The sequence below is a fragment of the Hyaena hyaena genome, unplaced genomic scaffold (genome assembly GCF_003009895.1).
Source record: "Hyaena hyaena isolate Hyena2069 unplaced genomic scaffold, ASM300989v1 scaffold_737, whole genome shotgun sequence".
In the NCBI taxonomy this organism is placed as follows: Eukaryota; Metazoa; Chordata; class Mammalia; order Carnivora; family Hyaenidae; genus Hyaena; species Hyaena hyaena.
The window spans coordinates 528,156-541,724 of record NW_024081368.1 but is presented as its reverse complement, the minus strand read 5'-3'; the positions used below and the strand labels follow the sequence as shown (position 1 = coordinate 541,724).

General features: G+C 33.8%; 1 protein-coding gene across 1 annotated transcript in view; it reads right to left on the bottom strand.

Annotated features, from left to right (window-relative positions):
• VPS13B (vacuolar protein sorting 13 homolog B) overlaps positions 1–13,569 on the bottom strand; it is a 770,486-nt gene that overhangs the window by 402,745 nt on the left and 354,172 nt on the right. Inside the window, exons 22-23 of the mRNA XM_039218135.1 lie at positions 9,007–9,134; positions 1,005–1,239 (exon numbers count right to left, since the gene is read on the bottom strand). Coding sequence (XP_039074066.1) covers positions 1,005–1,239; positions 9,007–9,134 — 363 coding nt within the window. The remainder of the gene's footprint in view (positions 1–1,004; positions 1,240–9,006; positions 9,135–13,569) is intronic.

The following is a 13,569-nucleotide window of genomic DNA, read 5'->3' as shown; positions in this document are numbered from 1 at the left end:
CACACAAGTAAGAGCTCTAAAGAAGTTCTTTCTAACAGTTAGAATTTTATGATTTTATGATAATGGTATTCACTTTATTAAGTACCAACATTCATTTCTGGCAGTAAAATCATTCCAACTTCTGATAAACCTAAGAAAACTACATTTCAATGGGAATTCCAATATAGAGAAAAGGAAAGAGATTTCAACATCAAGTCAAAGTCAAAAACTGCACAGACTGTATCTGTTTTTCAAATAATAGTATGTGTAGTACTGTGAGTGATATCAGCATTTATATGCTTACATCCTAATACTATGAACAAGGTGTGGAACTGTTTAGCACTGTAAAAAATTTGAATCCTGTTATTAAAACATAGATTCACATTATTTACTTTGTCACTCAAAACTTTTCCAAGTTCACATATTGTTTGAGATGAATATATCAAAGTTCAAAAGGGTATGAATTTGCAACTGAAAACTGCAGTATCACAAATAAAGTATTTATTAAAGAGGTCTTCAAACATCACACAATTATCTACTATAGTCTAACAAATGAGAAATCTAGAAATATATTGTTCGATGTAAATAATATATTCATTTGATTACATATTATATCCATCAATAAATCAAGTAGCTTAAATTAAGTAGCTTAAATTAAGATCTGCTTATCATTCTTAATTCAGCTAAATGCCAATTTCCAAAACCGTCTTCTCGATTTGTCTATGCTTCACATTTTAGTGATTTTTCTGCATTGCATATGACCTTTTGTAGTCTCTTATACATACATGAATACGATTAAAATGTGTGGATGTCAATAAAGAGCACCACTTAGCTCATTTACTTTGTACACCCTTTTTAGATCCACTTTGCAGATCACTTAGTCTATTTTACTATGGATCTTTCAATGAGAAGACAGATTTACATAAGCACTGGCATATTAAAAAAACAACAAAACTAAAAATAATTATTTTAAAATATAATAACCATAGGAAGTTTTTTTTTTTTTTTTTTTTTTTTAAATGTACCTTCTTCAAGGATGGGTCGTGGAATGACAAATGGAATCTCCTGCAGGGGTTCCATATACTTGTGGCCGGCACTGATAATCTTTACTTGAGGCAAACAGAGTACAAGCATTCCGGGCATATTGGTTTGTCCATGGTACCAACTTCTTACTGTTCCAGGAATGTCACCAGATACAATTGTACTTGGGGAAGGAAGGCTATCATTTGGGATGAACACACAACAAGACTGTACTTCAAGCTAGGGAGAAGAAAAAAAAAAATAAAAGCAAAATTAAAATATTAGGAATAGACTAAATAAGGAAGTTAATATACCCTCAAATACTTAATATCTTTATCAGAATAAACAGGCAGCAAAAGAAAAAAGAGAAAAGAGCCATATTTATGTCTTTATGAGTTACTTTTACTAAAGAACACAACACGTAGAAGGACATTGTTTCTTGCTATAAATTTGATCAAAAAGGCACAATGAAATGAGATGAAAAATATCTGCCTTTCCACAGTTATTTCCAAGCAACATGACTGAATTAGAACATGTGCTGGCCAAAGAAAGGTGAGAAAATCCTCCTTCTTTTGCAGTTCATTACATTGTTAACTCCAACTAAGGCCTTAGAACCAACTAGTATTGTATGGTACTAACTTAAAACACACACACACACACACACACACACACACACACACACACACACAAGCAGCTATTGCTATGTGAATTTGGCCTTTTGTTTTTACTTTACAAACTAAAATATAAGGAAAACTGTTTAAAATGTTCAGATGATATCTATCCAGACAAACATTAAAATATAACAGGTTTGTATCAAATATTTTCTTTTTAATTTTTTTTTAATGTTTTATTTATTTCTAGGAGAGAGAGAGACAGCGTGAGCAGGGGAGGGTCAGAAAGAGAGGGAGTCACAGACTGAAACAGGCTCCAGGCTCTGAGCTGGCAGTCAGCACAGAGCCCCACACGGGGCTTGAACCCACGAACCGCGAGATCATGACCTGAGCGAAAGTCGGACGCTTAACCGACTAAGCCACCCAGGCGCCCCTATTTTCTTTTTTTATTTACACGTATACCAAGATGTGTGTGTGTGTGTGTGTGTGTGTATCACATTATATATATATATAAGGATACATGGTAAGGAAGAAAATTCAGAAGACTTAAAAATGAAAGCATTATTCCTTGTTTTTATCATACATCAAATTATTATTTAAATTTTGATTTCATGTGAAACTTTTATGCTTTCTTATCCCCAGTGTAGTTACTTAGATTGTCTGACACCTTAGAGAGTTAAAATAATACAAAGCAATCTCAAATCAAAAATTAAATTTATCATGAGTTCTTAATTCAAAAGCAATATAAGCTAAAGTCTTTTAGTTTTAATTGGTTCTTAAAAAGTAACATTTTGTACCTAATTCACAAATTGTTCAAACAGCTTGGCATACTTAAATTATTTTCAAGGAAATATAAAATGTTGTCTGCTAATTTTCTACAAAATATTTGGCATACAAAGGTATTATCTGAAGATGTAATAAAAACCAAAATTTGTTAGCTTAATGAATACCTGGATACTCTAGGAAATTAAGAGACTGTATTTTATAAAAGACAACTAAGAATACATTAATATATCTTCACTTGAGGTTAATATAGCTCTTAGTGAGAGCATGGTATTTAACAGGTCTGGTATTCCTTGATACAATAATCTGCCAGCCTTATAAATAAGCAAACTTCCTCATCTTTGCTTCAACATTTTTGCGCATGGAACAAAATGAATTCAGTGAAGAAAAATATAAGTAAAATTTTGCAAAACTATATACAAGGTTCTTGAAGTCTGACCTCATTTCTTGATATCTTGCAACCTAGTGTTTGTTAAATAGCTGATTGAAGATTACAATAGTTTTTATTCTGAAATAAGAGTATATATTGTCTCATTTATATTTTTAAATATTTAACACCATTAATTACTGAAGTTCAAATGCACAAAGTATTATGGCATACTGAGAACGTATTCTCAGTATACCATCCTCATTATTCAAGTATTTATAATTATAGTGTCAAACTTAAAAGAGTCTGTATTTAACACTCATATAGGTATTGATGCTATGTAAAAAATGTTTTCAACAAAGTGAGGTGATAAGTTTAATATGCCATACTATACAAATATAAACACGTATATCTTGTGAAATAAATTTAAGTTGTGCTGAAATTTCCAAAATCACAATATATTCCAAAACTCCACTAATTCAGAAATAAATTATTTCATCAAATTTAACAACCTGAGCAATAAATACTCAAACATAGATTATTCTGAGATACATAACAACTCTAAAAAATAAACTTTGTAAAATATGATGTGTGTTCTGGAGATTTCTGTAATGATAAGAACCAAAATATACACATAATCCAAATTCCTCAAACTTATTATAATGTTACATCTCTAATATACACTACAACTATCACATAAATCTTTTTACACTTTTAAAATAACTTAAACTGTATGTCTAAAATTGTGGTTTTAATGTAAAATGTTGAGTGATTTGTGTAAGTGAATATAAATCTACAGCAGTAAATTTTGCATTAATGTAAGGATCTGACAATCCAAGGGAAAGAAAATGAAGTAATCTGCCAGTAAGAAGTCCTCAAACCGGGGGTCAGATCATGTTCATGGAAACCATCTGGTTGGGACCCTCTGAGCCACACCAAACACAAATGATCTTTTTAAAAAAAAATATCCTATTCATTAATGCATCACAGCTGCACTGAGTGTTACTTCATTTTTCCATGGCAACATCCTTTCTGTTTCAAGGATCTTATTTCAGTTTTGGTAGCAACGTGTTCTTTCGCCAATATTGAACACATTCATGTGTTAAAGTGAAGGGATTATTACAAATTCTTGAAGTAGAACCACCTCTATTTTGATTCCTATTAGGTCAAAGGCTACATATCTAAGTATGATACACTGAGAATAAACCAATAAAGTAGAAATTATTTGGTATTCCTATTTTACTCAATGAAATTATTGTCACAAAATTTTTTGAAGTTCCAAGTTTATATGCCATTTGAAAAGATACATGCTTTTGTGAACCCCTAACCCATCTCCCATATGTAAGGTTTGGAAAACTTCTAATTTGTATTCTCTATAACTGCGCTCACAACTCAGTTAAAAAAAAAAAGAGAGAGAGAGAGAGAGAGAGAGACTAAGATAGGTTTCAATTATACATTAAATCTAAATATTTTAATTAGCCCACTGTCTACTGTACATGACACTTTATAAGTAAATGGGTTAAGGGGCACCTGAATGGCTCAGTTGGTTAAGTGTGTGGCTTTGGCCCAGGTCATGATCTCGCAGGGTGCGAGTCTGGCCGTGTGTGGGGCTCCATGCTGACAGCTGGAGCCTCGAGCCCGCTTCAGATTCTGTCTCTCTCTTTCTCTGTTGTGCTCTGTCTCTCTCTCTCTCTCTCTCTCAAAAATCAACAGAAACATTTTTTTTAAAAACTTTAAAAAGTAAATGCTTAACAATGTTATACTATATTTCCTATACTTAAAAAAAATTTTTTTTAATTTACTTATTTATTTTTGGGAGACAGAGAGTGAGCGGGTGAGAGGCAGAGAGAGAATCTCAAGCAGGCTCCCCAATGTCAGCATGAAGCCTGATGAGGGGCTCGAACTCACAAATCATGAGATCAAGAACTGAGCTGAAACCAAGAGTTGGATGCTTAACTGACTGAGCTACCCAGGCACCCCTGTTTTCTACACTTTTAAGTTACATTTCTATTTCCTCTTCCCCAGTAACATGTATTCCTTCTTTTAAACCTTTATTTAATTTTCTTAAATGTTTATTTAGCTTTGAAAGAGAGAGAGAGTGTGAACAGAGGAGGGGCAGAGAGAGAGGGAGACACAGAATCTGAAACAGGCTTCAGGCTCTGAGCTGTCAGCACAGAGCCCAATGTGGGGCTCAAACTCACGAACTGAGATCATGACCTGAGCCCAAGTCAATGTTTCACTGACTGAGCCACCTAAGTGCCCCAAAACTTAAAAGTTTAGTGATAAATTTATTTTGCAAAATTTCTGAAGAATGAAATGTTTTCTGTATGAATTTTATTATTCAGAAAACAATTTCAAATAAAAACATACATAAAGAAATATTTCAGGTTATATATCCATTTACTTTTTTTTTCTTTTTAAAATTTTTTTTTAATGTTTTATTTATTTCTGAGAGAGAAAGAGACAGCATGAGCAGGAATGAGTCAGAGAGAGAGGGAGACACAGAACCTGAAGCAGGTTCCAGGCTCTGAGCTAGCTGTCAGGACAGAGCCAGATGCAGGGCTCGAACCCACGAACCGTGAGATCATGACGTGAGCTGACGTCAGACACTATATCGATTGAGCCACCCAGGCGCCCCCATTCACTATTTCTTTAATTCATGCATATCGACCACGAACTGAACTGGAAGTCAGGAATAAAGAGACAAAAGACGTAATTTCAGCACTTAAAAAACTTGAAATAAGAGGGTTTTAAAATATCAACTGTCATCCAAAATTTTCACTACAACATAGGGTCTATAATGTCAGATTATTTACTTATTTTGTTTATAGTCCCACTACATAGTACCATGTCTAGAATGTAGTAGGTACTAAATAATTAATAAGTGAATACAATTATTTTAATTAGCATCAGATACTGATATGTCAGACAAATGGGTTCAACTTTAGCTGTAGAACTTTTAACAAACTAATGTCTCCATGACTTCAGCTTCCTCATCTGTAATTGTGGGGAGGTGGGACTCAGCTCTCAGATAAAGATACAATGTATTAACTCTCACCAAAAGGTTATATAAAATAAAGTTAATGAACATATACTGAATACCTCTTATATGTCAGATCCATATATTAGCTCTCATTGATTCATAAGAGATGTTCACAGTCTTCTTCTTTTAAAACACTATTGCTTATGATATAACTTTTTATGTGTACAGAGGCCACCAAAATAAGCAGTATTCCATTTGCACTATAACAAATATATTACTAACTACTGCCCAAATCACCATTTTCCTAGTCTTTTAACTCTCAATACAGGATAAAAATATTTGAGAGACCTTCGTACATAGTAGAAATCTTAATATTCCCAAAATAGGGCATTAAGTTAAAAACCTCAAAAGTGAACCTTGGTTGTCTTCTTTTCCAGATTAATACAAATCTACATTTCCACATAAATATTTGCTATGGGACAAAATGAAAAAAAAAAATGCCTACATTTGCATGACAGACTTTTTCCTTCTAACAAACTACCATGTAATTGCTCTCACTTTCTCAATGCCTATAATGAAAGATAAGATTCTTTGCAAAATATTAAGCTTAAATGTAAATAATTACTTTACAAGTAAGGTGGCTGGCATTTGATCTGTCTAGACTCAAATGCCTACCTTCGTCTGATCATGGAGAGAGGCCAGGAAGTACACTGGATATGAGGACATCAAATATATCATGCAATATGATTACTATATCATTGATCATACTCAGTATGTAACTTCCTGGGAAAGAGAATTCAATTGGTCTAGCTTAACTAGTTTATGGGACTTGAGACATGTTGACACATCGAAATCAAGGAATATGGTATGGAAAATAGTCTATTATATTACGCAGTCTACTCAGAAAGCTTCAGAAACTACCAAAAAAAAAATCTAGAAAATGCCATGTAACAGAAACATGATCTTCAATGTAAAAGACAAGAAAACTGAGTTTGGCAAAAACCAAGGCAATGTACTCCTTCATTAGTGAATTCCAGGCCAGAATATTTCTATTTTGTCAACTGCATGCCATTGCCAAATGTGTGCTCTGGAATAAAAATGTAGCTTTTTGAAGTATAATAGATAGGATCTTTACTGATTAACTGATAGAGAAAAATTGCAAATAACTGAATTTGTGCTAACCTTTTGTGAAAAAGGCCCTCAAACTAAGTTCTCATTTAAAAAACTGTTCAGGACTACATATAGTACTATAACATAATCCATTAAGATGAAATGTGGAAGTTACTTTTCCCACTGAAAAACAAATAGGTTATAGAGAATACTGTTTATGTCTTAATGCAATATAAGTCTATTATTAGAAAAAAGAACATGGGCTTAGCAAATATCAACTTTGGCTCCAAAATAAATTTTCCAGAAATTCTGATTCCAAACACATTTACTTGCTCAAACTTCCACTGAGAGAATAATCTTTTGATGGCTTCAAGTTATGATGTTCTGTTTTATCTGATGACAACTTCAGAGTTTTCTGTTTTATATTTTGGTTCATAAAACATCCTGGAAAATGGACACTATTTTAAAAACTCAGAATTTTAGGGCCTTGATTTTAATCATTTAATCAGAATCAAGTTTTATCTTCAAACTTTTCCAGAACATACTAACATCTGGAAATTCTAAATATACAGCATGTATAATACAGGGCTAAGACAAGGAAGGAAGGAGGCAAGTGCCTGGGTTATATTCAAATAACCTATACAAAGATATAATCATTAGTACTCCTATAATTATATGTTAATTTATACTCAATAAGCTTAGTCAAATGAGGAAAATCAGTCTAAACTGCAGACATAAAAATGGTTAACACGGCAAATTTTATGTTAAGTGTATCTTACCTCAATTAAAAACATTTTTAAAGAATAAAATGAGGAACATCAGTATCTCTACTTATAACTAATCCATAATGATAGCTAAGATTCAGTGTATTGCTGGTGACAAAGCTAATGAAGGCAATGTATTAAAACAAGCAAAATAACCAGAAAAATTTCACAAGAATGTCAGAACTGGAAACAACCTTAAACATTATTTAATTTAACCATTTCATATTGCAGATAAGCAAAGTAAAGTCCATAGTTATGATCCAGAATTTGATACTGCTAACTACTGGCTTCTTGAAATTCTACACACCCTTACCTTCCACAAACTATCTTGATTTTTCTTCCTACATTTCTGATCTCTCTGCTACAATTTCCTTCAAGAACACTTTCTCTTCCACTGTCAATTTTAGAATTGGTATCCCCTTGGCCCATTGCTCTTTCAACTTTACATATTGTTTGAATGACCAATTCTCCTGATTTTAACCATCTATAGATGATTTCCAAAATATATCTCTACTATGAAATCTCTTCCTTAACCTCCAGATATGAATGTCCTACTGTCCAACAGAAGCCCGGAGGTATTTCAAATGCATGCATAAACTCCCTACTTGCCCCTGGCTCTGCAGAGCTACTTCTTTTACCATTTCATGGCATCACTATGTACCCAAACGACAAAACTAGAATGTGGAGTACCACTTAGCCTCCGTCTTTTCAGTCTCCAAAGCCATTAATCACTAAGCCATGCTGACTTTATCTTAGGTGTCTCAGGACCACTGTCCAATTTGGCCTATTGTCTAGTGTTTTCTGATTTGTATATGGAACATTTAGAATCTTTTAAATAATGTTTAAATTTTTTTTTAATGTTTTATTTATTTCTCGGAGAGAGAGAGAGAGACAGCGTGAGCAGGGGAGGGTCAGAGAGAGAGGGAGTCACAGACTGAAACAGGCTCCAGGCTCTGAGCTGGCAGTCAGCACAGAGCCCGACGCGGGGCTCGAACCCACGAACCGCGAGATCATGACCTAAGCGAAAGTCGAACGCTTAACCGACTAAGCCACCTAGGCGCCCCTTTTAAATAATGTTTAAAATAAAGGAATAGTAGAATGATTTTTTGTAATTTGAGAAACAGCTCAAAATTTGTGTATTTTTGTAAATTTATCAATAATAGCATATAATATGTATTTTATATAACTTTATTAATAACATGTAAAGCGCACCAATAGTTTTCATATACGGTAAAGAAATGAGATGGTATACACAAGTGTTACTTGAGATTATTTTTTACCAATATTAAGTGTTACCAGTGAGATTATTTTTTCACCAATACCAAAGGTGCTAAAAATTAAAAAGGATCATAGAAATTAAAACCATGACATTTCTAACTTTTATTTTACCTGCAGTGTGAGACTCTTTACTGCATTCCATACTATTCCAATAAATTCTTTCATTCTTTCTTCAGGACTACTACAGCCTTCAGATATATTCAGCATGGCTTTCACAGGAACTGACAATGGTCGAGATTCTAAGAATAAAAACAATTATTTAACACATGTAACTTTACTGTTTCACAAAATATACAGAAAATACTTCAAAGATTACTTATTTCTTTGCTAAATAGTTCTGAATGAGATTAAAAATATTATATCAGATCACCTTATATTATAGAATTACTGATTTTTGCAACTATTCAAACATAAGCAAAACTTATCTTTTAAAAGTCTGGAGAGTGTTGGTTACTCCTGTTGGGGTATGGTGATTGGGAAGTGGCACTGTGGAACATTATTATAATATAATATTCTATTTATTAAGTACACGGATATATATACACTTTATAGAAATTAAGTTGTAACGTAACAATTCACCCATTTCTGAGTATAAAAATACCTCAATAAAAACTTTACTTGAAAACAAAAAAAGAAATTCAACAATAAAGCATTTGAATCATCCAAAATAATTAAGAAACAGGTCTTCCCATATTTGAAGTCTCCTGATAACAAAACCTTATCCACAGATTCTCTCAACTTTTTAATTTTTTTTAACATTTATTTATTTATTTTGAGAGAGAAAGCACATGCATGCACCTATTAGGAAAGGGGGGTGGGGGAGGGGCAGAGAGAGAGGGAGAGAGAATCTTAAGTGGGCTCTGCTCTTCACTTGATCCCACGAACCTTGAGATTATGACCTGGGCCAGAATCAAGAGTCAGACACTTAAGTGAATGAGCCACCGAGGTGCCCCATATTTTTACTGCCCCAACTTTAAAAACTGATTTTGAAAGTAACCAAAAACGCATGTGCTTACATAAAAAGCAGATTTCTATATTAAGAAAAAAATGCGATATTCCACTCTGTATAGTGTGCTATTAAAATTTGTGTCCATCTAAATTATACAGATCAGAAAATTTCAATAATCTTAATGCAAAATTTCAGAAATTACTCAATACAATAATTTATAACATATATTATTTCTAAAAAGATCCATATATTTTATACATTGTATTTTAATGCGAACATGAATTTGTATGTACCACTTTAGATACTTTTTGAGAAGCATAAAATAAATAAATCAGATCTTGCTTTTTAAGACTTTGATTAAATTAAGTATGATGGTCCTAGAAGGCTTTCCAAAGTTAAATCCTGTCACATCACCACTATGTGACCTATAGCTGCTGTACCTCAACTCATACTTTCCTTATCTTCCCAACTTGGCTCATTTGCATTTATACTAGATTAATAAGATCTTTTTTTAGAAAAATTTAATGTTTATTTACTTAGGGGAGAGAGAGAGGAGTAGGGGCAGCAAGAGAGGGAGACACAGAACTCGAAACAGGTGCTGGGCTTTGAGCTGTCACCACAGAACCAGGTGAAGGGCTTGAACTCACAGTGAAATCATGACCTGAGCCGAGGTTGGACACTCAAGCAACTGAGCCACCCACACGCCCCTTAGATTAATAATATCTTAAGGGCATGGAGCACAGACCCTTTTTTCCTCATATTTATAAACCCACAGTCTACCACATTATGCATATTATAAATTCAAAGAATGTTTATTTAAAATAAGAGTTTGGGAGAGGTCCAGAGAGAGATCTGGGAGCAGAGCATTCTAGGCAGATAAAACAATAATGCAAAAGTCCTGAGTTAGATAGGTACTTAGGATTTTCAAGAAACAATATAGAAGCAATGATGGCTACAAGTACAAAGTAAAGAGTGAGAGAAGTAGAAAATGGGTCATAGCTATAAATAGGGATCATACAGAGCTTATATAGGCCATGGTAGGAAGGTTCACTTTTGCTTTGGGGAAGTTAGGACATGACCGTGGAGTCTAAATACAATCGTAAAATTATGGGACATATTTTAAAAGAATTTATCTGGCTACTCTGCAGAAAAACAGCTACAAGTATTAAAACAGGGAAATAGTATGTGAAAGATGGTAGCTGCAATGAAGGTGTTAAGAAGTGATGAAATTCTGTATCCACTTAAAAAGATAAAGCCTACAGGCCTTACTGATGGACTATGAATACAGTAAGAGAGAAAAGTGAAGGAAGAATGACTCCAAGGTTTTGGTTCTCAGCAGATGGAAGAATGGAGTTGTAGGAGAAAGAGAACTGAAAAGGAAAAAAAAAAATCTTAGTTTTTTAGACCTATCAAGTTGCAGTTTACATTAGTTCAAATGAAGATATCAAGGTTACAAACAGCTCAACAACTATAAAAAATGGAAAAGGATATTAACAGGTAACTTAGGGAAAACTACAACATGGCCAAAAAACTTAGTAAGAGTATTCATCCTTGCCAAGAAACAAATAAAACTTATGATAAAAATCAGGTGTCTTCTTCAGTGGTCCCATTGGCAACATTTCAAAGCATCAATTTGCATATTTACAAAATTTGTCACTGTTGAAGGCTCTTGTGAGAATTTTTCACATACTGGGAATAAAATGAAGTATGGTCTATTTAGTAGAATTGTAACAGATGACAATTTGTAGCTATCAAAATTTAAACACGCAGTATTTTTCTACAAAATAATCCCATTTCTAAAAATCTATGCTAGAGAGATAGTATAACATGTGAGAGTGCATACATACAAAGAACTTATAAAGAATGGTCAGTATCAGCAGTATTATTTGAAATAATTAAAAAATAAAAGAGGTGAGAAAGGAGGGGAAATGGAGAAGGAAAATACTAAGCAATGTATCTGTCCATCAAAAAATAAATGGTTAAATTAACTTTGGAATACTTGCAATGAAGATTATAATTCGTTTACTTAAAATGAGTAACAGTTACAGATATGACAAAAGTACATCTTTCACATCTTGTGAAATGAGAAAAATACGTATGTGTAGTATAATCCAAATATGTTTTTAAAACAATGTGTAAGTTTGAGAGTGATTTGTCTATACCATACACAGAAAAAGTTATACAAGAGTAAAAAGCAAACCCATGACAGAGGTTACCTCTAAGGAGAGTAAAATGGAATCGACGAAGGATAAGAGCAAAGGGGTATTTAACACTTCATTCCATATATTTCTGAATTAACTGAAATTGAATTTATTCAATTGCATTAATTAATTGAAATTAATGAGTTACCTGTTATAATTTGCTTTCTATTCACTTGGATTGCATCACTTTCTTTTGTACATTAGTAGTTATGAGAACAAAATGGTTATCTAAACCTATGGTAGGATTCTGCCAATTTAAATAACTGAGTTAAATCTAGACCAACCACACAAAACCTGCACACAGAAATTTACAGAAACTTTATTCATAAGTGCCAAAATTTGGAAGGACTAAGATGTTCTTCAGTAGGCGAATCGATAAACTGTGGCCATGAAAACACATGAAATAAATTTAAATGCATATTACTAACTGAAAGAAACCGATGTGAAAAAGCTACATATTCAGGTGCCTGGGTGGCTCAGTCAGTTAAGCGTCTGACTTTGGCTCAGGTAATGATCTCACGGTTCGTGTGTTCAAGCCCCGCGTTGGGCTCTGTGCTGACAGCTAGCTCAGAGCCTGGAGCCTGCTTCAGATTCTGTGTCTCCCTCTCTCTCTGACCCTCCCCTACTCACGCTGTCTCTCTCTCCCCCAGAAATAAATAAAACATTAAAAACATTTTTTTAAAGCAGCGAGAGAAACGAAACCAGTTATGTACCAGGAAAATCCCATAAGGCTATCAGCTGATTTTTCAGCAGAAAATGCAGGCCATGATATATTCTAAGCGCTGAAATTTAGCATGGCTTTCATTCAGAACAAAAGGAGAAATAGAGTTTCTCAGACAAAGAAAAGATAAGGAATTCCTCACCACTAAACAAGTTCTACAAGAAATATATTTTTTCTTTTTTCACAAATAGTTTATTGTCAAATTAGTTTCTACATAACACTCAGTGCTCATCCCCACAAGTGTCCTCCTCCATGCCCATCCCCCCCTCCCCCCCACATCCATCAGTCCTCAGTTTTTGTCAGCATTCAAGAGTCTCTCATGGTTTGCCTCTCTCCCTTTCCCCCACCATTTCCGCCCTTCTTCTCCCCCCTTGTTCCTCCGTCAAGTTCCTCCTAATCCTCCTATACGTGCAAACATATGATATTTGTCCTTCTCTGCCTGACTTATTTCGCTCAGCATAACACCCTCAAGGTCCATCCATGTTGCTACACATGGCCAGATTTCATTGTTTCTCATTGCCATGTAGTATTCCATGGTATGGATAAACCACATCTTCTTGATCCATTCATCTGTTGAGGGACACTTAGGCTCTTTCCATGTTTTAGCTATTGTGGAGAGTGCTGCTATGAACATTGGGGTACATGTGCTCCTATGCCTCAGCATTTCCAAGTTCTACAAGAAATATTAAAGAGGATGCACTGAATAGAAAGGAAAGAACTAAGTAAAAGTAGAAGGAAACACAAAAGCAGTAAAAATAAAAATACCTGTAAAAATCAGTCAAGGAACTCACAAAATAAAAGAG